We start from the raw sequence: 27,701 nt of genomic DNA, 5'->3' as shown, positions 1-27,701 counted from the left end.
CCTCTTATTATTTGATGCTAAGTGCCTGAGATTGACCAATATGTATTTCTACAAATCTACTCTCTGTAATACAATTTAAAAGGAATGGCGTTTTATGGCTAAAATCTAACGATTGAAAAGCAATGGCGGTATTGAATGCTCCATACTCCATAGGAATCTAATTCCATAGCAACCATTGCAGCTCTCCATTGCTAGTCATAAACATGTCACCAGAGTACAGACAATTTCATTCCTATTTCAGTCCATAAATCAATCTAAATATTTGTCTGTTTTTAAGACATCATGTAGGTGAAAAGCAGATGATTATCGCAAAAATACAAACAAACAAAACAAGTTTTAAACATAATGGTAAGTTACTCACACATACAAAGCACTGTCTATATGTCATTACTGAAAATTTGCTAAATCTAGGCCTGACATAAAAAGTATTGATATCAAAATGATGCCAAGTTATGACAAACAATATTGGCTATCTTAGCTCACAAAAATTAAACAAGCTTTATTCCAAAGCTATGCTACCCAATGTTTCCTATATAAATTCGTGTAACTTGGCCCTGTTTTTTTTTTTTTTGCGCAAGTGTTAAATCGACCTACCTGTATGGTCTTTGCAGGCCACAGTTTTGCCAGTAAAATGTAGCATGCCCTGTTCTTCAAATTATAAAGTCGCCTGTGCGTCATTCAAGAACATTATTAACGCAATTCATTTTTTGCCACAAAAAAAATAAAAATAAAAATAAATAAATAAATAAAATAAAAAGAAGCCAATAAAAATAATTTCAGCATCCAGGGCAATAAGTGGCTGATTAGTGCCCCGCGACCGCAAGGGGCCGCCATAATTGTTCTAAAATGAAATGTATGTAAGTTACAGCTTGGTGCCCCATGCCTATACATATTATTTACAGTGGGGGGTTTAGAGTCCTCAACTGTCAGGGCCGGAACTAACAGAGTCAGCATCATATTAGAAAGTTCATATTAGCATCATATTAGAAAGTTCAATTTTACATGGGTAGTTCAATAATTTATTACTTATTTTACTACTGATGAGTGACCAAAGGCACTGTAATGCACAACCGACCCCCCTAATTGTGGAAGGGGGGGGGGGGGGGTCTCTACCACGAGACTCTTGAATATTCATACAGTCTCATTAATATAAAATTAGAACAGCCACTGTTGTACGTAACTATCGCATGTCACTGTCTACAATAGCTTCCATACAGGGAAGTGAAAATCATTTCCTGTGCGATAAACAGCTGCAGTATCCAGTCCAGTGCTCATCAAAACTGAAATGGGCTTCTAAAGCCGAAGGGACGTCGGTGGTGTTGGATTAGTTAAGAATAGATATCGATTGTTCCGTTGAAAGTGTGGTTTCAGCTGATCACTCGGTTGCTTCATGTTTGTTCACTAGCAAGTCGACAAGAGTGTTGGTAAGCTAGTCATCTGTGTCGACAGTGTGCTAGGTGGCTGCATAGGATCTCGGGTTGTCGTTGCTGTCCACAATGTCGATTGCTCTGGTTAACTACTGGATTATCGTCTGATGAAGAATATCGGCGGGGTGGTTTTTCAAAGGAAGACGTCGGAATAAAGAGCTAAAATGAAGAAACAGTTCAATCGAATGAAACAGCTCGCCAACCAGACTGTTGGAAGGCAAGTACAATTTGTTTTGTGAGTTAGTCTCGCTACATGTTCAGGTTGTTTTATGAGCCTTTCCCTAATTTCGTACAGTAGACTAGCTACCCTTTAATATTTTGCGGGGTTGTCCTGGTCGCAACTGCTTTGAACTACAGGAAATTAAAGTCATCTTTGGTTGAAAGTTAAAGAGTAGCATTACAGTTTTCGGTTTGGGAATAAAAATATAAAGTTTATTACAACGTGTTTCTACATGTTTAAATTCTAGTGTCACACAACTCCCTGTTCTGTATATGGGTGCGTGTTGTGACATGTTTTATCAGATAGCTCGTTGAAAGTCGTGATTCTTATGGTAGGCTAGATTAGAACTTACTTTACTATAAAGAGAAAATATATTCTCACCCCGCTGCAACACACGCTGTTTTACTCTAATCTTTACAGTAATATGAACATATAATAACAGGAAGCGATTTGGATGCATAATTTCTTTTCATTTGCGATGTTTGTGTGGACTATTAGCCTATCTCGCATTTTACCACAGTATCGGTTACTCAGGATCCTTATTAAATCTGTTTTGTGCATTTATGACCGAAATGAATGCGTGTGCTCGTGTACGGCCTTAACGTCGTGTGATTGTTGGGATCTGAGTCTATTATGAACAAGGTCCTGCTGTGACTGACGCGACCGGATAGGTGTGTTTGCTGGTGAACCATGGGTTTGAATCCAGAAGGTTGCAGGTATGACTTCCGGTGTGGGTATTTTAGCGAGGTTCTAAACATGAAAATTTTGTGCAAATATCAACTGATGTCAGTACATGACGCAAAAAAGATGCTAAGTCAAAGGAGTAGTTCTAGTATATGATCTCACAGGTTTTATGTGTAACTAAGGATATTTTGGATACTTACAGAAGTTCTGTCACAACCTGCCAGGTTTACAATGGCTAACTTTGGGGCATCGGTGGGTTTGTGGTTTAAAGCGAGAAAATACACTTCAGGTAACTTAAAATTAGCTTGTACAGCACTGTTATATTTCCAGAGGGTATATATGAACACATTAATTTTATAGTGTATAGTATTCACGACTATACCTCAGTTTAAAAGTAGCGCAAGCTCATTCCTCCGAAGGTTAAGGACCATAGAGGCATGGTATAGATGCAACTGGTCTTGCCAAAGGGTAACCCTCACATGCCATGTCACCTCAAACCCACCTGACTTTTCAGAGGGTCCAGGCCCACAGCTTGGGAACCACTGCTCTTGTTCCTGAAATCGCTCTAGTAGAGCCCACTCCGGCCCTGGCTGTGAAGCCAGTAGTGCAAATCCATCCAACTGACCTTGAACGAGTGGTAAAAATTACAAGCGGTGCCTGTATGCAGTAAAAGGATGGAAGGGTTTATGTTGTGAATTAAGCATTTTCTTGAATGTGAATACTTAGCGTGTGTTTACGTCGTAGAGCCCACAGCCATGAATCCATAAAATGGCGCCGATTGATGTAAGTTTGTCACATGGTCAAGCTTCAACCTTCAGCGTTGGAGTGATGCAATACTTTCCACAGACTTTAACGTGAAAAGTGATTCCTTTTCTTGTAACATTTCAGACCTGTACAGGCAATAATTACTTTCCAGTGGAAAAAAAAAAGATGTGGGGGCCCTCAAAGATCTTGCACAATTTGGGTGGGGGATGGTGGAAGGAGAACAGGCTGATTATACCATTCGTGTTACCGTGGCATTGCCCTTTGACCTGTCAGCAGTGTTGAGTGTAAAACATTACCTCTCCTGCAAGTTTAGGAGCAGAAAAGGAGGCTGGGGCCTCTGGACAGCATGCAGAGTGTGTGGAGACTGGCAGAAAATTCCAGATCCTCCCCAGGACTTGCACTTTCCTCATTTCCCGACTCTTTGTGTACTTATTATCAGCCATTTTTATTGGACTACATATAAACCATTGCTCTGATTTCATTAGCAAAATGGCTAAATAAAATGTGAAGTTTCCATGGGAAATGAAAGGACCAAAAAAAGCCTTCACCCCTCAAGCTTTTCTGTGTGTAAAACAACATCTGTTTTACCTTACAACTATCAGTGAATTTAAGATTTTGATGCACCATAATTGGAACAAAAATATTTTTTTGAACTTTGCAGAGTGCTCATCATTTTCTGGAAATATATGTCCAAAATATTTGAAAGTGACACCCTCAGCCCAGTTAAATAATTTCATAGGATATTCTATTATATTCATTTTTTTGTTTTTTTTTGCTGAACCTGCCTAGGTGTCCTTAAAGGAATATTTTCAATGTCTTCTTTACCTCAGTGCAGAGATCCATCCGGGTGCCCTCCTTGTGGGGAATGTACAGTAGGGTGAGGGGAATCCCCAGTTTAATTTTCCCTTGATGCATGGATCCAAAGCATTTCCATGGCAAATAGACCATTTCAGCTGAGTTTAAAGAAAAAACAATTAGTCATAATTTATCAGTTAAGGGTGTTTCAGATTTAACCCCGCACTCACCATGCCTTGCTCTCTCTGTCCATGCACCTGACGCCAGGATTGATTTGATTTCCCAGCATTTCGCTCCTTGGTTTCTATCTCACCAGGGTAGAGATCCAGTCAGTGCTCCTAGGTCACGGGTAAATTCTCATTCCAAGATCTGTTGCCGTTCTGTGATTTTGGCACGGCTGATACCACAACATCACTGGCGAGTCAGAACTTGTGAACCATCGCTGTATTAGGAAATAAATACAGAATAACCATGTGCATCACTGTACCTCCACTGTACATCACTGCATATCAAGATGATTTCAAATTTAGTGAATCTGTGCAAGCTGTGGCACAGATTCTTCCCCATCTAGCAAAGCATTGCTAGTGTTATGGTTTTGGGATCGTGGACAGGGGCAGGGTAGGGACAGGGGGAGGACTGAGAGTAGACTGTTCCTGGTGGTTCCTGTGATTGTGAAAGTGGGCTGCCCCTTCTCAAAGGAAAGGCCTGTTTTTACTCTGAGCCAAAACAGGAAGCGGGAGCTGGGACAGGGGCTGAAGTTCCACGACAGTGTTGGCAAGTGCCCATTAAAAGTTTTGTGCCTGGTAAGGTGCCCAGTCCACTGTGTCTCACATCATCCTGAAGGACGTCCCCCCTGGGCTGAACGCACAGTGCATCGGTGGAAGGTGTAGTGAAACTATGACATCATCCTGACTGAGAGGTTGAGAGGGATTCTTGCTTTAACCTCAGCTGTCTGAAACAGAAGAGGAGGGGTGTGGGTTTTGACACTGGTTTTTTTTGCCACATTCTTTCCATCTGTTTATCTGTCTGCCTGTTTGCGAGATATCTCCAAAAGTTATGAATGGATTTACGTGAAACTTTGTGGGAAGCTTGCTCATGAGGCTCATAGGGAAAAGAAGAACTGATTAACTTTTCACACAAGTAGGCCAAAGGGGGGACATGTTGGTGTGCATGGCTTCTTCGCACGCAACTTCTGAACAGTTACACATAACACCAAAGAACTTTGTGGAAAGGTTTATCAGGGGGCCAAGAGGAACTGATTAACTTTTCACGGCAATTGGTCAAAGGGGGGACTGGCAGTGGGCATGGCTTCTCACAAAAAGGCATGCAACAGTATGAACAGATTCACATAACACCATGAAACTTTTTGTCTCTATCAGCAGAGAGGTGCTGGAGAACTCATTTTCAGTCACTGAACAAATATATATTTGACTAAAATAAATTAATATTATATTAAATATGAATATAATACTGGCCAGTTGGTCACATGGTGTTGTAATAACCAACTAAAATGCTTAAGAGTGGTTAGAATTTGAACAGGCATATCTCATGCCCATTTTTAAATACAGTGATGAAAATGCATGCATCTCCAGATGCGAAGGGCATGGAAGAATTTCTTATTTTTTGGTGAATATTCAACATGTGGTACTGGCATATCTTGAACACTGCATAATGTTGGTGCAGGTATGCCACATGCATGCTGCACAAAAGCTGATGTTTCCCAGAATTGGCCTGGGTTTTCTTTCTGGCTTCTGGTTTGATTTCTATGGAACGGCCATCTGAAGGCCGTGTGTAGCAGCGGCTCCCGAACTGAGGGTGTGGTCCCACAGACGGATTTTGGGATAATGCACTAAAAATTTACCTGCTGTAATTTAATGCTCTTTCACTGACAGTGTCAGCAGTAAAATGGAACAGCGTGCTAAACAGTGAACCTGTTTGTTCTGCTGAATCTGCATATCAAATATCCTGCACTTCACAGGTAATGGTGTGATGTCAGGCTTAGACTGTTAACGTCGGGAAACCCACACTCCCCCCTCATAAAGCATTCTATACAGCATTCCCAATAATAATGCAAACCCAACATCGACCAAAAATCTGACGCTGCAGGACCGCGACCCCTGGCATGTGGTTCATGTAACCGAGCACGGCGGATGCTGCCTCACGCCACAGAGACTGCAGCGGCGGGCTGTCCACTTTCAGCCGAGCCGTCCCGCACCAGCCTGCAAGCTCTGCAGGGGGCATGTTGGCGGTAGTATCTCGCCGGACCGGAGCAAGCGTAGCGCTCTCTCTCCTCCTTTTGGGGATAGGACGGAGGTCAGGAGCTGTACGGTGGGGCTAGGGTGCCTGCTGAGATCCACCTACTGAGTTGCGCAGTTGCTACACTGGAGGATTGTTCCGCTGCAGTAACCCAGTCGACCAGTCGTGCAGCAAGAGTGGGAATAACCCACTGCTATTGGCCACCAAAACACTTCCTCCCTTAGTGACTCTGTGGTCAATTATGCATCAACAAGTGGGATCCATTGCTACAGTTTGCACTGGCATGGCCAGTATTCAGTCTGGAGTGTTAGTGTATCACTACACTAAGAACAAGGATACACTAAAATGTTGCCATTATTTGTCATTTGTTTCGGGCAAAAAAAAAAAAAACTGGGAAAGTCACAGAACTGCCAAAAAATTGCAGAAATAAGGGAATCCCTGACACCCGTGACTTCTGAGACAAACGCCCAGCCTTATTTATTTATTTTAGCAGAGTGGACAGTCCACCTTTCTGCTTTTTGCATTACTCAGAAAGGGTCAGAGACAGGATCACAGCTCAGAAGATGCCATGGCCAGGTATTGAATCCCCAAACCCCCCATGCACCCCCTTCCCGCCCCCCCATGGTCTGAGAGTCGTCGGCAGCCCCACAACAATTCAATCAGACTTGCCAGGCGGACCCCAAATTGTCCGTCTGTAGACCGACTCATAAATGCTCAGGGCCAGATTCACAAAGGAAGTATTCACAGCCGAAACACATTCGCTGTTATGACTTTTGAGGTCACACACACCAGCACGTTAACAACAGAAGACCAGTCTGCACTAACCAAAGAAATGCAATGTTATTATTCGCAATTTTGCGGTAAGAGACTCCCATGAAAGAGTCAGAAACAATATTGCCTGCTTACATGCCTAGACTACAAGGTGCTACAGTAAGAAATTGATCCAGAGGAACTAGACACAAGGAGCAAGGTAACCATGAGAAAATATAATTATAGGTCAGGAAACAGAGGCAATGGTCAGCGAGGTACAGTGTGTAATGTTGCCATATTGCGGCATAGGAGTACAACACCAACAGTGAGGAGAATAATGTGGAGTGGCATCACAAATAGGGTTGATTGTTCATTAAAAATGAACATCAGAAAAGATGCCGTGATGTTAGGCAGCGTTCAAAAGACAAACTCTCCTACAGCAGAATGCGGGCAGAAGACGGGCAGTAGTCCTGCTGAATATGAGCACCAATAGAATGTCAGGTGTCACAGTCCCTGCAAAATGACCGAGTGGTGGAAGTGGAAGGAATAGACACAGCTGAACATCTTATGAGGAAAGGCTGCAGATCATCTCTTTTTTTCTATACTCTATGCCGAACGCAGACGCACAACTAGAAAACTGTTAAATTCAGAACTGCGAGCTGGTGACAGATTGATCAACAGAAGTCCTGCATCATCCTTTCAATGAAACAATTTTCTTATCACATCTGAAAATAAATGAAAAGTGATTAGTAGGAAAAGAAAAATGGAAATGCGTCTAGCACCTCAAACAGGACGGTAAAAAATTCACTTCAACCGAAGCAACTGCAGACTGCTTATGTAGAATACTTTCTACTTAAAATGTCCAGAAATATTGAGAGCAGTTTCACCATAGCCAGCAGGGAATTTGGTCTTTGGGGCATGTGGCTCAACCTCCTTTTTTATGACCTCCAGGAGCGAGATAACTGTGTGGCTGTCCAACCTGTATCGCTTCACTATTGGATTTTCCATTCACAGACAGATGTTCATTTTTGTAGTAGTAGTGGTAATACGAGTAATATTATATACGTAATAGTAGTATTATATTCAAAACCCTTTCTAAAACTGGTCTTTCATAAGAGCTATTGACATAGCCATTTATGAATGATATGAATGATTATGCAGTGCTCATAAAAGTGATATACATGAACATTTTTGTATTACTTATTAAAGATCAATCATAGAAAGTGAATTTCTATCGTCAGTCAGCCATTCTTGTCTGCAGTTAAGCTTATCTAATTTGAGTATTTCTGCCATACTCCCTCTTACCCTATTTGCATGGACCCAGAAATCTCCAGTTGCTATGCTGGTTTCATTTAGCCCGGAGCAGGGTGACCTTAAGCAGGCTTGACTAGTTGCACACAGAAAGGCCTAGGCTAAGTGAGAACGCAAGGGCAGCAGCTGTACTTCTATTATCTGGCTCGTTAGTGAGGCCTGGAAACTAGGCATAGCGCAGGATCTGGATTATAATTGGATAGATTTGACCACGGCGGACAATCGGTGTGCTTTCAAGGTGTTTGTTGGCTTGTCAGGAAACTCTGTTCTCAGCACAATTTTTGTGCTTGTGTTGAACTTTAAGGTTTTTCCTAGTGCTTCCTAGTGCACCTGGAAGACGAGAGGGAAGGGTCCTGCACAGTCATTTTAACCCTGCCCCCCACCTCAGGGCTCCTCCCCCTTCACAGACGACAAGTCAGGGTGTCAAGCATCAACACCATGGAACCCCCTTCCCCCCTCACCAGCCTCCGCCCCGCAAGGTGCGATAACAAACAGGTTGGAACGCAGAGAGCTGGAAGTGCATTCTGGGACAGGGACATGAGAAGTAAATTCTCCGTTGCCATGGTAATTTAAAAGCGTATGGGAAAAACAGCGCAAACGTGAAACCACAGCAGCAAATATCCCTCGGCTGTTGAAGCGTTCCAAGAAACACAAAGCCCAAACTGAGAGAAACAAAGCTAGAACAGGTAGAGATGGCCGAAGGTGTGGAGACATGCAGCATGCCAGGGTTTACACTGCAGAAATGATTACAGATAGATTCAGTCATGTTATACTCTCACACTTTAAATATTTACAGTATGACTTCATATATCCATGTATTTATTTTAGCAGAGGAGTACTGGTGTTTCATACACACTCTACTGCACACAGAGAGATTACAGACTACATTCTGTTTCAACAGGCAGGTCTGCATGGTTCGTTTGGATATTTACTGAAACAATTAAGCTTCATTGCCTTGCTCAAGGGTATAACAGCTGTGCCCCAACAGGGATTAGAACCAGCAACTTCTGAGTTACAAGCCCAATATAAAAACTGAACTAAATGGGGGGAAAAAAACCTATTGTGGTTTTTCTGTGGATTAGAAATGTAATAATAACAGGAGTTATAGCACACTAAGTGCAAGGTCAGGGTTGAACCGGGCTGTGTGATAGGACAGGAGCAGGTTCCTGATGGCATATCAGTGGAAAGATTAACGATGCTCTCTGAATAAGCCAATAATCTCATTTTCTTGTCACTTCTGCCCTTGACACATTTCAACGCAGAGGCTTCCCCAGAATGGATTCACAAAGACTTAATGTCCAAAGGCATTAAAGCCAAGATCCATGTGTCCAGTCTGGGAGGGGGGGGGGAAGGAGGCTGAGAGTTTGTGGGCACTGCTGGCGCCAGTATTATATGTTGTGCACTTGGGAAACTGGTGTGCTGTGTTCCTGGAAAGAGGCATCAATGGGAGAGTGGAGGGAACATTCATCAGCACGCACACATTGGTAAAAAAAAAACACCCATAATATTTTATGGATTATGTAAAATAATTTTTAAAAGGATTGTTTTACAATCTACCAAGTCTTTTCTCAGTATATTCATTTTCTCATTAATAGAATGTATTTTTACTTAATTTCTCTTATTGTATTCAAATAAAAATATGTCCTACAAGTGTGTATAGCAAGCTTCAAACCCTGAACCAACCACTAAAACACCACTGTGTAATTCAGAGAAACAAACATTTGTTAAGAATGTTAGATTTTTGCTACTTTAAGTGTATGGTCCTTAGAACATTAGACTGTTAGGATACCGTTAGAATAGTCCTTTTCCAGTTTTACTGGTCTCAAGAGGGCCGTATATGTTCCTAGGTTGGATTCATGCCAACTTCTGTACTGAATTACCTTAATTGCTTCATTCATGTGATGTCATATTTCAGCGACGTTTCTCGCCAAGCTCGTGAACGACAGCTGAAGGCCGCTCACGTGTTTCTACAGGAACCATTTCTGAGCGTCAGGGGCCCGGGGCCAGGCGTGAGCGCAGAAACCCGCGCGTGCTCCAGGCCTGTGGGAGCCCGGGGGCCCGCCCCTGAGGCCTTTTGCATTCGGTGGCTTCCGCGGCTGTTCCCAGTTCTGCGGCATTACTGCCATTCCAGTCTAACAGGGACGGGTTTACGGGTTTTTGGCTTTCCCCCCCTGGTTTTGGGCAGGTCCGCGGCGCGGGTTTCCCGGCCTGTTCGGCAGGAATGAGGCCCGGCCGGACCGAGGAGCCGCGAGCGGCGTTTCCCAGAACGCTCCCGCGAGCGCCGCCGCGTTGCCAACCCGTCTCTCATCCCTCGTTCTCTTTCTCCACAGGGCGGAGAAAACCGAAGTGCTCAGCGAAGACCTGTTACAGGTGACTCCTTCCTTTTTGTGTTGATGTAATTTACCTGCCATAACCCCCCCCCCCCCCCCCCACCCCCCACCCCCCCCCCTAAATCCCTGACTCGTTTCATTACTAAGCATTCGCCCGGAGTTTTCACATGAGCATCTCTCCTTCTCAAATTTCTAGATTATTCTCTTTTGTCACATACAAACGTGAACCAGTCTAGACAGCAGTCGCTTGTCACGATGTGTTGTCACAAGGAAAAAATTCACCCCAATTAGGAATGGCCAGTCATATTTGAGTGCTTGTCTCATTGCGGTCATACCCTCTGGCTCTTGAGGAGTTTCCCCTTGAACACGAATGATGCGTTTTGGGGGGGGGGGGGGGGGGGGGTATTGGAGGGTTTGGTGGCTGCTATTGCTCCTCACAGGCATGGCAGAAACGCTGCTTTTAAGGTAGTCCTGCCTGTGTCCGTCTTGGCTTGTTATCTACCTACAGTCCAGAGAGTATCCAAGACCACAGGTCTGGGCCTGAACAACCCAAGGGCCTCGACCAGTGCCTCTCAAGCATAACCTGATACCTGATACCTGACGTGCATTCAACAGGCAGAATGTTCCTGAGAATACTTTCAGTTGTTTCTTTGTTACCGTTAAACAATTTCAAATAGAAAATTCTATTTTGTTAACCAATAATATTAATTTAATTGAGACAGATTCGACAATGAGAAGGAGAGCGATATTGGTTTTTTGAATTATAACAGTCAAATGACGGTCGACTGACTTGCGGTCTTGGCGTTGTTCCCTTTCAGACTGTTTGCTAACGTTAGCGAATATTTATAGCAAACGGGAGAATGTTTACGTATGCAAAGGTTCGCCTGGTTGAACGGATGACTGGTGCGGTCATAAATAAGAAGTGGAGGGACCCCCTTCCACAATACACTTCATTGTGTGCACACACCAGGCACACAAATGGAGCAATATTCCAACGAACTACATTCTTTAAAGCACGATTATCACAACATGGATCTGGGATTCTGGATGATGGCTGAAGCACCGTTATTGTAAAGAAAGAAGATCTGCTTCGTTTACTGAAGGCTCGTGAGAGACGAGCTGAAATCCACAGCTTGAGTGGGGCCGCGGACTTTCTGCCCCTCCCACGCGCTTTCAGAGGCGTGTCGACGGTGGAGATATTCTGAGAATTTGGCCCCAGGCCACGGGGCCTCCATAGCTGTCATTCCTGGCGGGCCCAGGTAAACGCGCCCACCCTTGTCCGCCGCTCAAACTCGGGGGAGTTCACCGCAGCGGCAGAACTCCCCCCCCCCCCCCCCCAAACTGAAGCCCAGGAACTGCATTGCCCCCAGAACCGGGGCAGTAGGGTGAGGGATGGGGCTCCTAACCATTTCCAGGTGCCACACTACTATACCTTAAAACCAGACACCTGAATTTACTCAGCAGATATCCAGCTGTGTGAATATACAGCATTTTTATTCACAATATAGTATGACCATATGTATACTATAAAAGCAAATTATGTTCTCCTGGATAAAACGAACCTTATTCTAAAAATAATAATAACAAAACTAAATAATAATTATAATAATAAATCTGCCGTTGTGGTCTGAGGGAGGGCCACTGCATAGTCAACCACACAGCACCATCAAACAGAAGCCGTCGTCCTACTTCTGCTTCCCTGGAGACAGGAAGTGAGGCAGTTGCGGGCGACGTTCCAATGCATGTTCCCTGGAAAAAGGAAAATGGACTGGCTCTCTGAGCTCTTATGGCAGCCAATCAGAGCAGTTGTCAGAGGAAGGGGCGGAGCCGGGCTCAACGGGGGTTCTCCCCTTCACCTTGATCAGTGTTGGCAGCCACAGTCTGTGCCTCCTGCGGGCGGAGCTCCCGGTCTGACTGGCTGTTTTTTTCAAGCAGACAAGGGTGTGTATTGTTCCTGCGTTTTTGTCTTCCTGAACAACCCGCCCCCCCCCAGATCTGGCAGCTCATCCCTCTCTGACTTACTCCTCCCTCCCCCTCCCCCCGTAACTAGGGGAATGCTGCCAAACCACAGACCTGGAAGAACCAGGCTTTGGTCGCAAAGAGACTAATTCACCCCTAGTTAACGCCTTTGATGATGAGATGATGCTTATACAGCATTAATGTATAAATTACATATACAGAGATTGGACAGACCTGCCTTGTTTCTTCAGAATACCCAGCACAATCAAATGAGTATCAGAAGTCCAGGGAAGCGCATCTTGGATGCAATAAATAGACAAAATATTGCAAAGCACTTCGGAGAGCATCATGGGAGATGAAGTCCCGTGATTCTTAAGTGTGTTTGATAAGGTCAAGACTTATCAGGCACAAAAATATTCTATGGTGCTTTAGAGAGCTCAGTATCCAACTCCAGACATTAGAAGTCCAACCCCTTAGAAGTCAGGAACATGCCTCTTCCTCTGTAGTGCGTTCTGTACCTTTTTTTATAGCTCTCATTGCTCCTTAATTTCCCAAATGCCAAAGTGAGACAGCTAGTCACTTACACTTAATCGATTAGAGCAGCCGATTACACCGTTAATTACCTTCACCTGGTTAACTTGGTGTGCAGATCGAGCGGCGGCTGGAGACGGTGCGGCTGGTGGCCCACAATGCCCACAAGCGCCTGGTGGGCTGCCTGCAGGCCCACGGCGGCACAGACGGGGAGAAGAGACACGTGAGCCCCGCCGTCGCTATCAGCAACGCTGCGAAACCACCGTTACGGCACTGTCACACCGCCGCAATATCACCACCGCCAAACACCGTAACAGCACTGTCACACCTCCGCAATATCACCACCGCCAAACACCGTAACAGCACTGTCACACCTCCGCAATATCACCACCGCCAAACACCGTTACGGCACTGTCACACCGCCGCAATATCACCACCGCCAAACACCGTAACAGCACTGTTATATCAATACGTCACTGTTAAATGACCATAACCTCACAAAACACTGTAACGTCACCAGCAAACACAGTTACGTCACTGTTCCCGAACGCTGTTACATTATATCAATACACCACTGTTAAATTACCATAACCTCACAAAACACCGTAACGTCACCAGCAAACATTGCATCACCATCACTGAAGCAGGGAACTCTGACCAGCTACCACAGGAGTTAATCATTACCTCATAATTATCACACTGCATGTATAATTAGAGACGAATATGCAGCCTTCCGCAAGTCTAATAGTTGATCATGTCTCATGTTCTCCTACAGAAAAAACTGCCCCTGACGGCCCTGTCACAGGCCATGCAGGAGGGGGGCAATCAGCTGGGAGAAGAGTCCCTGATTGGGTGAGTCTACTGCCAGTCAAACTGTGCCAGCAGGCTGACTGGTCTCCAGTATGAGGACGAGGGGAGCGTGTGTCACTGTTATAATAAACTGCTGGTGTGTGTGTTACAGTAAAATGATGATGCATTTGTGTGTCACAGTAAGATGATGGAGAGTTGTGGAGAGGCAGAGAACAGCTTGGCCAGTGTACTGATACAGCATGAGGTTCAGATAGAGAGAGACATCCTGGACCCCCTCAACCAGCTGGCAGAGGTGAGTTCACCTGTACACACACCTGCACATTCATATATACTGGTATACTCACACACCTTTACACTCAGGTACACAGACAAAGAACACACACCAATATTAAATTAAAACCTATAAATGTCTCTACACTCACACACTCCTGTACGCACACCAGCACACTCCCACACTGCTTCTGCTCAAAGGGACTATCACCTTACTGTATGTACTTGTGCACTGAACCAAACCTGTTTCATGTTCTTCTAAATTGAAAATCCCAATGATACTCGTAGGCCCACCCTGTTAAGTGACAGTAACTCTGCCCCCTGACATAGCTGTTCCCCACCCTCCTCAGGTGGAAATACCCAACATTCAGAAACAGAGGAAACAGCTGGCCAAACACGTACTGGACTACGACTCTGCCAAAAACAGGTGAGCTACTGTCTGTTCATGCGCCCATGAAAAAAGAAACCAAAAAACTTGATGCTAATGTACAGATTACACATAAGGGCTATTTATATATTTTCAATGCAATTTCTCTCTGAATGAAAATTACTCAGAAGAATATGCATTTAAATAAACATACATGCATGTGGCACGGGCTCCAGGTATTTTCAGATATCCAAGTCAGCGATCTCGTCAGGAACTAACCCGGCTCTGACTGCCAAGGTGGACGCTCTGAAGGAGGAGATGGATGATGCCTTGAACAAAGTGGAGATATGCAAGGTGTGCTCCTGTCTGTCTGTCTGCAAAAGGGTGTCTCCTGTCTGTCTGTCTGCAAGAACGTATCTCCTGTCTGTCTATTTGTCTGTCTGTCTGTCTGTAAGACGGTATCTCCTGTCTGTATGTCTGTCTCTCTGCAAGGCATACTCTTGTCTTTCCGACTGTCTGTAAGGTATTTGCGTGCGTGAGTATGTGTGGGTGTGTATGCGCGGGGGGGGGGGGGGGGGGGGGGGGGGCGCTGATCACAGGTTTACTAATTCACTATTGTTCCTGTGTTCCGCTTGTCCTCTGTTTCCTGACAGAGAGTTTACACAGAGATGTGCCACACTAATTTATGAAGCCCTGTGAAAAGTGGTATTATACACATGTACAACCTCTGGAGGCATAATGTCGCTGTACAAGATGCTTCTGAGTCAACGGAAGTGTGTTTTCCTGCTTTGGACCATGAGCCCCGTGGTAACACCAGCCATTGTAAAGTCAACAGAAACTCCTGTAAATGTCTAAGTTTGCTTTGTTGTACACACGTCGTACTAAACCGACTGGGCCAATCAAAAACGTACACTAGACTGAAATAATACCCCCAAAACCCCAGGAAGGGAATCCTTTGTGGACCTGGGTAGTCAATAGCACGTGTAACATGATCCAAACTGTTTCTCCCCTGGGCAGGATCAGCTGTCTGCAGATCTGTATAATTTCTTCTCTAAGGAGGGGGAGTACGCCGGCTATTTCCTTACGGTGAGTACAGCCCATCCAGGCCCAGCAGCCAAGAGCAGTGCTGGAATCTGCGTCTGGTAAATATTTAGAAACTCTGACAGCAGTTGTATACAGCGCTAGATATTAATTACGGTTTTCCTGATCCTGCTCCTTTTTTTTTCTGTGCTGGGAGAAAGTTTACATCCAGTCACGTCTACGCTTGTTTTTTCCTCAACTTAAGACATGTACATCTGCCTTTTCCTTGGTTTACATGATTTACATATGCCTTTTACTTGGTTTACATGATTTAGATAGGCATTTTACTTGGTTTACATGATTTACATATGCCTTTTACGTGGTTCTATGGCTTACATAGGCATTTTACTTGTTTACATAAACGCCTAAAGGAATTTTACTTTATTTGCTTTTTCAGTTTCTATCAAAACATGCTCAGCCAAAGCTGGATTTAATTAAAATGTATAATAATCATTCAACATTAAAACATGTGAAACACTGCTTAAATTGGCTTCTGAAAGCCAAGGAGATGAGCACTGGGGTTAGCTTGAATACAGGACCTTGGTGGCTTGTGTTAGCCTTTTGTCATCCCAGAACGAGTTTAGGGCCATTCTCTCTGCTGTTGCCCTGCAGACTAACATAAACTCTCCTCTCCTCTCACTCTCTCCCCCCCCTTCTCCCCTTCTCCCCCTCTCTCTCTCTCTCCCTCTCCCTCTCTCCCTCTCTCCCTCTCCCTCCCCCTCTCTCTCTCTCTCTCTCACAGTTACTGGAGGCTCAGGCAGATTACCACAGGAGATCTCTCACCACTTTAGAGAGCCTCTTACCCAACATAAAAGCACAGCAAGGTAGGATTGCTCTCTTCTTCTCCGTCCTCCAATCCTCTCTCCTCTTTTTTTTTTTACCATGTTAACTTTTAATACAGGCTCAGATAGGGCTTAAATCATCATTCACCTTCATAATTAAGCATACTGAGCAAGTGCAGATATTAGCCCTGCACAAGACTTGCTGTAAAGGACACTGTTTCTCAAAGCTGGCTGTAGACTTTGAGGTAGGACAGAGTCTCCTCCCACCGCGGTTGTGGAGGCAGGCGCTTACCCACGGCGGATCCATAATGGCGGGTTTCGCCCTGCGCAGAGTCTTGGATGGAGAAGCCGGCGTTTGGCACTCACCTGGACGAGCACCTGAAGCGCAGCAACCGGGAGATCGCCCTGCCCATCGAGGCCTGCGTCATGATGCTGCTGGAGACTGGCATGAAGGAGGAGGTACTGACCCCCCCCCCCTCCCCCGGTGACCCCGCAACATCTGGTTACCCCTGACACTGAAAAAAAAAGAGAGCACAGGGTGTTACCATGGGGATATGGCTTGCTAGTTAAGCACGTACACATCCCATACGCACACATGCAAGCAACACAGAAAAAGACTGTATATACCAACAGATATATACACAAGCATGCATATGTTAAACATGCCTGCCCACACACATACTGTACACCCGCACACCCGCACACCCACCCACACCCACACACTGGTCTGTTTTGAAGAGTTTCCTTTCCTGTTAAGTTCAGTTTTACTGGCCAGCCTGGATAAGCACCAGAGAGCAGAAACGGCTCCTTATCACATTGTTGCCTTCTCAGGCCACGAGGCCTTCGCTCTCTCTCTGAACTATCAGCAGCTAGCTTTAGCTTATCCTTTAGCGTAGCTATCTCACTGGAACTGGAAATGAATTTTAAATATTCAGAGAATGATGATGCAGTGAGTGTTTGTAAATAAACCCAGGGGAAAGCTTTTATCTCAAAAACAAGAATATTCCCCAAACTCAACAACATGTACGCAAGAGCCATCTTGTATCGCACAGTTCAACTACCGCTAAGACAGTCGTATTCTCTCTTGCCCTTAGAATGCTACAGGGCCTGCTGGGTTTTATTTTAACTTTAAAATCAACAACTAATTTGGACCCAAAGAAACCAGATGAGTGTCATCCGAAAAGGCCCGGTATGGGTGCTGATTGATGCTGTAGCCCAGTTCTGTAATGTCTTATCCAACTAATCAAGGTGCTGACTGAAGAGCAGGGTGAGTTGAGTGAGGGGTTTAGCGGCAGACTACAAAAATAAGGTCGGCTGCCACTCCGGCCCTTCAGAGGCTCCAGATGCACCCTGCGCTAGATCTTCTGCAGCCTGCAGCAGGAAGTGGTTTCCCCTGTGCTTTCCGAAGCGTCTCATGGTGACACATGGCACCACTGCGAGGTGCGAGAGCGAGAGACGCAGGTGTGTTTCTGCGGTCACCCTGAACCAGCGCTGAGCCACAGCGCGACCGCACGGCCACCGCTTCTCCTCTTCTGAAACCGGCCCAGGGCGAGGCTTTGATTGGCTGCAGGCCAGCCCCCTCAGATTGCTGCAATAACAGTGACACCAAGCACCTGCTTCCCTCTCTGGGGTTTCTGTATTGCTGTATTACTCAGCCGAGGTCTGGTTATGAGGTGTGATCTGCATCTCGATTAGCCACGCTGCAGCGCTCTTACCAGTACGACTGGCTGATGTTTTACCCAGTGAGGTTAAAGAGCACCAAAAACCTTTTTTTCTCGCCTGAAAAAGGATATGTTTTGTCTCACAGTCATACCAGTTATCACGCAATGAGCATTTAACTGAAATTACATTTAAAAAATTACTGAAATTACTGAAAAATCAGTGGGTTATTTATAAAAAATGTTTTAGTTGGACACAAGGCACTTTCCCTGGGTTTGACTCCCTCATAGGGCAGTCCCAGGACCCCTTTCATGTGGTCATGTGAAACCAAAGTTTCCTGAACCTCATTATAGCTGGAGCTATCGTATGATGTCAATGCTGACTTGCTTGAATCAACTTCAATCGATCAGATGTTCTTTTCTCCCCACAGTTCAAATCTGCAAGCCGCCCATAATATATTATTGCAACACCAGCCACTCATTATACAAATGTTGAAGTCAGACATTCAAATTTGAGGTGTCTAATTGAATATTCATAATGTGACCCAGGGCGATACCGGTGCCAATGGAAATTCAGTCCTTTGGCATGGAAATCCATAAACCTGAGCTGGTTACTGTCGCCTGATTGTCTTGTCGCTGCTGTGGGGTGAATTGTTAGAGGGGTGCGGCTCTGACCCTACTGTCTGTGTGACAGGGGCTGTTCCGAATCGCTGCGGGAGCCTCCAAGCTGAAGAAGCTGAAGGCGGCGCTGGACTGCTCCACCTCCCAGCTGGAGGAGTTCTACTCCGACCCCCACGCTGTAGCTGGTACGGCCCGTTTCCTTGCAACCCGACGGAAAAGGTTTCCTAAAGTGTCCGGATGTCTGACTGCACATTACACTTTGATAACTGTCTATTTAAGAAGGCCTCATAGAATCACTGTCAGAGCACTTCATCTGTTTCTTATGTTAACATTAATATTTCAACATCTGCTGACCTCAGTATTCAATTTATACATTTATACAGTCTTCTGGCAACATTCATAAAGTGGGGGTAGAATGTGGGTATCAATGAATGAGTAATTTTGTAGTCATACAGACACAATTGCTGAAAGTGACACCAGTGGAAGGGAGGGTTTGGGTCAGCTGGGGTGACGCAGTCTCATTGTGTACTTACGACCCCTGCTGGTGAACTGATGAGCTGCACATGACGCGTCTTCCTCAGATCCGGGTCTGTGTAAGCCCGAATGGATTGCGCCAATGGCTGATAGCCCTGCGGGGGCAGCGCACAATTAGCTTTGCGTCACCCAAGTGATATATCAGTTGGCGGGTACACATTGCTTCAGTGACCCCTGTTGGCCATCCAGGCGCCCGGGGCTTGCCCTCTGAGCACACGTATGATTGGGTCTCCTCCTCTGTCCCCTGCTCGTGCGCAGCTTGTGGCTGCAGTGTGAAAAAAAGCAGCTGGCTGGCACTGCATCTTTCAGAGGAGAACCGCGAGTCGTCTTTACTCTCCCAAGTCGGCAGCAGAGGGCACACATGAGCACGCTTGTACATGTTTGCCAATTGGACATTCCAAATTTGGGTGGGACTGGAGACAGAGCCAAATTTAAAATAAAATAAAAAAGATGATAAATACGATTTGGCATTCAAAAACAGGGAAAGCATTTAAACAAATTTGTAACTTTACAATAAATTTGTGACAAGTGGTTGGAGCTTGCTTAGTGCAACCAGGAAGGACCCTTGCTCAGTAGTGCTCTCTGCAAACAGTGTTCAGTAGTCACAGATTTGATGGACAAAAATGTTCAGCTTCATGTCCTTAACATTGACACAGACTGTTTGCTCTTTACTGTTGGAGACGAAACGTTCCAATTTGCTATATCTTTTGAATATTCATTAAGGAGGGGACCAATGACAGTACTGTGGAAATGCATATTCAGGCTATTGGCATGTAGACTGAATAATAGAGACCAGAAGCAGAGATGACGTGAGAACAAAAGACCTGAAAACCAGCCAGTCTAAAGAATCTAGTCAAACAGCCCCCCCCCTCCCCCAACCAGTGACTATAGCATCAATTTGACTATGAAAGCACTCGATCCACAAAATACTCATTCTTCCTCTACAATGTTTTGCATTAAACATTATCTTTAATGCTAAGTTGTAATGTTTTATGGATAATTTTCTGATATTATAGGGCTTTGTTTAAATGTGTCATATAGGTTTGTATGATCAGGTAGATGGTGACAGTGGAGAATGTCTCTCTCCAAGTTAGACGAGCACAGGAGTATGGTGTTGACACAGTGTCTTAGTATACTCTATATATATATTTTAAAGATTGTTGCACCTGTTGTTAAATATGCAGTTTTAAGAGTGAAATCTCAGGTTCTCATCTGTTACCTGTTTACCCTGCTCAGGCGCTCTGAAGTCATACCTGAGAGAGCTACCTGAACCCCTCATGTCTTTCCAGCTCTACGATGATTGGACACAGGCGGCGAGGTAAGACCAAATCGACAGCCCGAATAAAAATAAAAAAACGGATGCAACATTCTCGGTCTGAAATCGGCTTCTAAGGAGATCAGCGGCTACATGTTCAAAGCTACATGTTCATGCGCCAACGTAGTACTCGTGTCACGAGACATTTCAGTATAATTATTATAGGTGTTATATTGCAGTTAGGCAGAAACTTCATAATTTGACTCCCAGTTGAGCCTGACCAGGCTAATTTCTCCTCTTTTCCACAGTGTGTCGGACCCCGACAAACGAATGCAGGCTCTGTGGGTGACTTGCGACAAACTGCCAAAGAACAACAAGGCTAACTTCAGGTGAGCTCCCACTAGCTAGTGGAACATGGGTAACTGCTCTCCAACCCCCCCCCCCCCCCCCACTCACCCCAGTTTCACGTGCAGTCTGTAACAGCCCTTTCCCTTTTACCTTCTCTGCAGGTATCTGGTGAAGTTCCTGGCCAAGCTGGCCCAGGACAGCGACGTAAACAAGATGTCCCCCAGTAACATCGCCATCGTCCTGGGGCCCAATCTGCTGTGGGCCAAAGCCGAGGGGTGAGACGGCCACGGCAGAGACCGTGGGATGGGGCTGCAGCAATTATGTCTGACGGGAGGGAATAGAAACAGAAACCTAGGGAAAGTGTTTGGTTGGACATCAAGTATACAGGCTTCAGTGCTGTAATTGGTTAATACTTGGTAACATCCAACCAAGAAGCAGGATTCAATACTTAAACACCATTTGTAGGATATTTTATAAAGAATTGACCACTTGTGTTATCTTCTAGTTCGATGTCTCTCTCACTCGTTTCTCTCACTCTCTGACGATCCCTTTCCTTGCATGTCCCCCTTCTCCCCCTCATCTCTCTCTCACTTTCTCGCTCTCCTCAGCAATCTAGCAGAGTTAGCAGCTGCTACCTCAGTCCATGCAGTCGCCATCATAGAGCCCATCATCCAGCACGCTGAATGGTTCTTCCCAGGAGGTATTCTTTCTCTCTCAGGTTATCAGTTGTGAAGAGCAAGAGACACCTCTCCCCATAATACTACTCCCTCTTGTTGTATTGGTGGAATTTTTTCTATTAGCGTTGATACTGAAGACTGTGAAGACATCTAGTGCACAGCTTTCTTCTTTTAAGCTTGTTTTGGTAAAGGCTTGGTATGCCCGAGAGTTTAATTTATGAATTTTTGTTTTTACATTTTCTACATGTAACTGAAAATTCATGTTATGCCTTAACTAGACATCGAAGTGATGAGATCTTAGTTTAGCTCAGAGTAACTGCACTGAAGAATCAGAATTTGGATGGAATTATCACTCAGAGTAGTTCCACAAAATGCCACAGTGAGGAACATGGCCTGTCTCCACACAGACATCGACTTCAACGTGTCGGGCATGTTTGCCCTGCCGACGGTGGCTGGCAGCGACTATGACTCGGGCACCCTGGAGAGGCGGCGGCCTGGCAGCATGGAGAACGACAGTCGGAAAGACAGGTACCCATCATGCCACGGGACATTCTGCCAACCGATTACCTTACCAAAATACTGCATCACACGTTACGTGGATAATGCCTCCTCTCTCCCAGGGTCTCCATGCATTCCCCAGTGTCTCAGACCCTACAATATCTCCTTGTGTCTATGCCCATCCTTATGCCTCCTTTGCTTACCGCTGGTCTACTTAACCAATTGGATGCATGTCCCATATCATGCTCTAATAGACACACAGACACTGTTGCATTTTCCCAGCATACACTGCTGTAAAAAACACTCTCCAGGAAGTGTGTGATGCTGCTGCACCCAATGTCACAACCCGTCTGTATAAGATATAACGCATTACCTGGTCCTGTTTCCTATATAATTGAGTGACATTTACTTGGGCATCGCTGCTTCACTACTGTTCTAAATTTGGATGCCAGCAATTTACAGTGCCTTGAAAAAGGATTCTGCCTCCTTCCTGATTTCCTCTATCATTGCCCATTTGTCACACTGAATGGTTTCAGATCTTTAGACAAAATGTAGTATTAGAACACAGAGTAAACACAAGACACATTTCTAAGTCATTTCATTTATCGAACACCAGCACTGAGTGACGGTGAAATTTCACTCTGCAGCACCCACCGTGACCACTTCACCACACCCCCATCTCAGCGGAACGGGGGTCCGGGCACGGCTGGCATGCCAGCGGGCGGGTCCCGCAGCGGCAGCCCCCACATGGCGCGCAGAGGTGAGGGCCGCACACGAAACGCGCGATCGGAGCCGCATTGCATTGAATCCTGTACTTTGCTGTTTGCTTAGCCTTACCCTCCTTTGTTATCTGCCACTATGAAGGTACAAAGAAGCCTGCCCCTGCCCCGCCCAAACCGGCCAACCCCCCTCCAGTGCAGCCTGGCCCTCAGGCGCCTACGTCGTCCGGGGCGACCACGCCCGCGGACCCACACCCCAAACTGACCTCCCGCCACTCCCAGTCCAGTCAGAGCGGATCGCCGCACCCGGGCGCCGTCCGCCGCCACTCCAGCACCCTGACGCCCCTCCAAGCGCCCAACCACCCGCCCCCGCAGCCGCCGCCCCAGATAGCCCCGCCTCCCCTGCTCAAGGGCTCCGGCCAGGCGGCGGTGACTGAGTCAGGGGCGGACCAGTCCCCTCCCAGAACCCCCAGCCCCCCGGACACCCCTCCACCCCCGACGGATCCCTCCGAAATGAACCCCTACGCCCTGCCCTTCTCTTTCCAAACCGGCTCGCTGCCTCGTCCAAAGCCTGTGCCGAGACCGCGGCACCGCCCCGGTGTGCCTCCGCCGCCCCAGCCCCCCACCCACACCGGTGACGGCGCCAACGACCTCAAAATCTTCACCGGTAAGAGACCCGACCTTACCTGCCCCCCCCCCCTTTTTCTGTCTCCATGTGCTTCACCCCTCGCTGCGTCTCACCCCGGGTTCTTTCCCACGTCTGCTCGGTCCTCGCTTGACCCAGACATCGATCGAGGTCCGCCATCTTTAAGGGCGCTCCAATTCGTTAAATCTTCCTTGGGAGAGCGAGGAGGCTCCCGGAGGATGCTTCAGCAAGGGAACGAGAGTGCAGAAAGTCTTGTTCTATAATAATCCACCTCTCCACGTCTGCCATGTCTGTAATTGACATCGCTTCAGATTGATGCTCGACTGAGCGAGGACGTTGAATTTGCCCAATGCTGTGCCTCGATTCCTCCATCCTTGTATTTCATCCTTGCACCTCTTCCTTGCGTCCTCCATTGGGTGAAGCTAAGGAGTGAGGAAAGGTCACGAGGAAGAGATGCAAGGTGTGAATGAACCCCATCTCATTCACTCTCACTGCTCCCACAGTCTCTATGTTCTCAGCTTGTATCCAAGTGTCCTGCTCATCTCACCCTTCTCTCACGGTCTCCCTGCATCACACAATCTCTGTCTCAACCTCCCTCTGTCTCACGTTGTCATCTAATTTCTCACCCATGCCTCACCCTTTGTTTAACCCCATTACCTTGGGTCCCCGTCTCATATATTTTTGACCTTTCGGTTCTGTTCTTGTCACGTTCAACATTCTGCGGACCACGTTTGTTCTCACGCAGCCCGTGTCATCGCGCGTTAACTCCTGTATGAACGCAGCAGCCTGTTCATTTCCTGCACTGATGGCTTTGTGTGGTAATGCTTCCACAGGTTGAGGATCGTTCTGTGTGAAAGGTTTGTAAACAGCAATTCAATCTGCTCCTCCTACTCTCAGCTTTTATTCTGTACATTTGTCATTGTAGTGCGGTTTGCCTGCTTTCGGCATTTACCTGCTGGTTTCATGGTTGTTCTCACTCGACTCAAACAGCAAACGGGAAAGTGAAGCTGCATGAAACCCAGAGTGGGTGGAGCCATCTCACCTGCCTAGCAGTCTTGACCAATCTGTGTTCTTCAAAGCAGGGTAGAGTCACATGCCTTTGCTTGACAGCAGATGGAAGCTCCACCCATCAGGGGTAAAATGAAGCATCACTATTCCCTCACTCCTCATCTTTAACTAATACAGTGGTTTTCAACCCTGGTCCTGGAGAGCCACTGTGTATGCAGGTTTTCATTACAACCAATCTCTTAATGATCTTGAGAATTTGAAGTTCCATAATTTTGTGCATAATCTGATTTTTTTCCTCCTTCACATGTCCAATCCCCATCAAGAGGGTAAAACATCCCTGATTAGACAAAAAAAAAACCAACTAACAGTCCTTCAGGAATTACAATTAAGGTTGGAGCGAAAACCGGGATACACACAGGTACTCCAGGACCGAGATTGAGAACCGCCGATCGAAACCATGACGGCAGCACACTCCCCTGCTAGCTACCGCAAATCACTCGTACAAGCTACACTCCACCAGGAAGAGGAATCAGTCCCTCGCGCGCAGTAAACGCAGTTAGTGGGTTTTACGGCTCAGTTCAGCTGAACCCCGTTGCGGTTGGTAACCTGGTCAGGAGTGTGTTTGTGCGGAGTCATTTGCAGGCCCCACCGTGCCTGCACACATCCCCACGGCATTCTGCTCTCTCCCGTGAAAGCGTCGATTGTACCGCCGCGTTCGACATCGCTCAGGCATGACGGGTATGCGGCAGAACGCGTTCTCTTTTTTAGCTGCCGCATGGCTAAGTCTGAACGTAGCAACCTTCCTTCTTCCTGTGGCTCCAAAATGTCAACAGGTGCCTTTGGTTTCACATTTAGAGTTTTTAAATATTTAAAAATATTTTTTTTTCTGGTATAATTTTTTATATATACCAGAGACATATGGACTGACTGAGGAGGTATAGCATCTCTGTGACTGTAGTTTGGTTTTGAACATGATATTCAGTATTACAGTACTACAGTCTGACCTGACAGGAAGACGATGGTGAAAAAGAGGAGGCGTGCTATTGGCTTGCTGCCCTCTGCTTCATGTTTACTCACTGAGTGTGTGGGACAAGTTTCAGCCTGCTGATTATTTTAATTAGAAGCAAATGATCACAATTCTGCCTGTCCTCCATTTCGGTTTGTAACATTGGTTTCTGGTGCGACATTACAGTTTATAATGTTCAAGTGACCACTCTTTTATGAAGAATTTTTTTTTGGTTGAAAAATCCAGTAATATGCATATGTACAACCTCTGGAGGCAAGGTGCTTTGGAGTCAACTGAAGTCTATTTTCTTATTTTAGATCCCCTGAAACCCTAGTACCAGCCGTTTTAAAGTCAACAGCTCATCAGAAAGTTCTGTGAATATGTAAATATCCATCATTGCACACAAAACAGACTATGGCAGTCAAAAACATGCACTGAAACAGAAATAATACCAAAAAGTGAATCCTTTACGGTGTATTCGCCTGTGTATGTAACTGCATGCGTGGGTGTGGGGGTGTACATGTGGCAGCGCTAACCCTGGGTGCTAAAATTGCTAAGATGTGTTAGCGTAGAAATGTGGTGCTGTCAGTAGCCCTCGCTAGCTTCGTTAGCCCTCATTACCTGCTGTAAGTGCCTGCCTTTGTGAAAGCGACTGCTCCAAACACCCCAGGATAGGGTCGTGTGTGTGGGGTGATACCTGTTGGTTTGTGCACAACTGCTTCCAGCTAACCAGGCTATGTGCTGTAACCTTGTGAGTGTGTTTTAAGGTGGAGGTTACTATATAACAATGAGCAAATTAAGATAATTTATTAGTGTTGGATGTAAGACTTAGTTAAGTGCTGGATAAGCCTTTTAGCGACACAACAGGCTGACCAACAGGAAGTCTGTTATGTTGTATTTTACGTTTATTTGTCCAGGTAGGTGAACTGAGAACTGACCTGTTCTTTTATGCTGTGACCTACTTTGATTCCTCGCATACAGCAAATGACAGTCTTAGTTAACCTAAGGTTGAGGTAAATTGAGGTAAAAATGCAAGTGGTGTAGAGGAAGCTGAAAGCTGAACTCACAGGCCGATGTGCTGAGGCAGCAGTGGGCTGGCAGACAGGAACAGGAAGTGTGTGACTGAGGTCTGACGGCTCTCTCCTTCCTGCTTTGTGTAGATTCGGGCGTGGCTTTTAAAGGGCTGAGCCGCGCCTTTGTCCCGGTGGTCGCCGTGGAGCCACTGACTAGGGGGACCCCAGGCCCCGAACCCACGCTTTCTCCCCCTCTGGACCCCGCGTTTGACTCAGAGAGCACCGCCTTGTGAGACAGGGCACGCCCCCCAGTGCCAACCCTCATCTCTCTCTGGACGAACGGAAACCCTAAAACCCCAAAGTCCCAATACCGCACCCTCTTTTACCCCACACACTCAAACGCACACCCTTTTCATCCCCATCCAGCTTTTCCAACCAGTCAAGCCCACCCCAAAAAATCCTCAAACAACTCACTGTCCCCGCCAATATCTCCCTCTTTCCTAAACGCACCTCCTTCACCTCAGCCTCTAGCCATCTCACCCGAATTCCACTCCCCCTGTTGTCGAAACCCACCATCCCATGCCACTGCGACCACTGGGGTTACTGGAGGACATCAACCCTTGGCCTGACGGTGACTGTAAACCATTCCACAGTGCGGTCAACTCTGGCCAGTTGACCGCACCAGGACCGCTGAGGACCAAAGCAGATAACTCTGAAGGCTTTTGGGGGAAAAGAAAAAAAAACATTTTGAAATTCACTGTGCTTCTAATCGAGTTTCTGGTGATGGGAATATCCTTTCCTCTTTTTTAAAAAAAATGAAACATTCAAAACTTTTATATAAATGATATTTAAAGAACATTTATTTGCTGTAAGCCTGGGAGAGAAAAGGTTAGAATGAAACTGAAAAAGAATAATTTTAAAAAAGCATATTGCTGTTGGTGTGGCATAGCAGGGATACTGCGGGATCTCAGTTTCCGCGTGCCGTACCGCTGCTCAGAGGAGCCTGGGAATGCTGGTCCTCCGCTCTGTCTTTACGCTCACCTGTACACTCACCTGCGTTCTTTCTGCAATATGAGCATGTTATTGACGTACGAGATTCCAGCATCATATGATTGTGGGCACCCACAGGTAACTGCCTTGGAATTATTTTACAATCTACTTAGAAAAGAGCCCTAAAAATATGGCTGCCACATTTGGATTTCTAAGGACTCTTAACTTATCTCCTTCCCAACCAATACTGCAGCTTGTTCCCATGAATATAGCAGGGGACTGAAATTAAAATAAGTCTCCTTTACTCAGAGAGATAGAACTAAAAATATCATTTATTTTTATATCTGTACTGTCACATCAAAGAACTGACAATCAGGTGTTCCGTTCAGGT

General features: G+C 46.0%; 1 protein-coding gene across 3 annotated transcripts; it reads left to right on the top strand.

Annotated features, from left to right (window-relative positions):
* The first annotated feature begins 1,193 nt into the window (after nt 1-1,193).
* Nucleotides 1,194-26,761, top strand: arhgap17b (Rho GTPase activating protein 17b). 3 transcript variants are annotated; one of them, XM_035397731.1, is made up of 20 exons: nt 1,194-1,644; nt 10,539-10,578; nt 13,147-13,251; nt 13,804-13,880; nt 14,019-14,130; nt 14,459-14,535; nt 14,712-14,829; nt 15,493-15,561; nt 16,298-16,379; nt 16,669-16,796; nt 18,690-18,801; nt 20,387-20,468; nt 20,714-20,794; nt 20,915-21,028; nt 21,362-21,453; nt 21,838-21,958; nt 22,576-22,688; nt 22,793-23,314; nt 24,127-24,150; nt 26,468-26,602. In XM_035397731.1, exons 1-19 carry the CDS (start codon nt 1,592-1,594, stop codon nt 24,129-24,131), a joined length of 2,103 nt encoding a protein of 700 aa, XP_035253622.1. In that variant the 5' UTR covers nt 1,194-1,591; the 3' UTR covers nt 24,132-24,150; nt 26,468-26,602. The 3 variants fall into 3 exon arrangements, with proteins under 3 accessions (XP_035253622.1, XP_035253621.1, XP_035253623.1); XM_035397730.1 differs by lacking the exon at nt 24,127-24,150 and having other exon boundaries at nt 26,468-26,761; XM_035397732.1 differs by lacking the exon at nt 26,468-26,602 and having other exon boundaries at nt 24,127-24,658.
* The last annotated feature ends 940 nt before the right edge of the window (nt 26,762-27,701 follow it).

The sequence above is a fragment of the Anguilla anguilla genome, chromosome 17 (genome assembly GCF_013347855.1).
Source record: "Anguilla anguilla isolate fAngAng1 chromosome 17, fAngAng1.pri, whole genome shotgun sequence".
Taxonomy (NCBI): Eukaryota; Metazoa; Chordata; class Actinopteri; order Anguilliformes; family Anguillidae; genus Anguilla; species Anguilla anguilla.
The sequence above is the reverse complement of the archived record's forward strand: the minus strand, read 5'-3'. Positions and strand labels throughout refer to the sequence as shown.

What these genes read in the sequence shown, in the direction of transcription:
- arhgap17b (XM_035397730.1), top strand. Translation starts at nt 1,592, where the DNA reads ATGAAGAAACAGTTCAATCGAATGAAACAGCTCGCCAACCAGACTGTT. An exon ending in TCAGCGAAGACCTGTTACAG is followed by an intron (nt 10,579 to 13,146) that starts GTGACTCCTTCC and finishes CTTGGTGTGCAG; the next exon opens with ATCGAGCGGCGGCTGGAGAC. An exon ending in CGACCTCAAAATCTTCACCG is followed by an intron (nt 23,315 to 26,467) that starts GTAAGAGACCCG and finishes TGCTTTGTGTAG; the next exon opens with ATTCGGGCGTGGCTTTTAAA.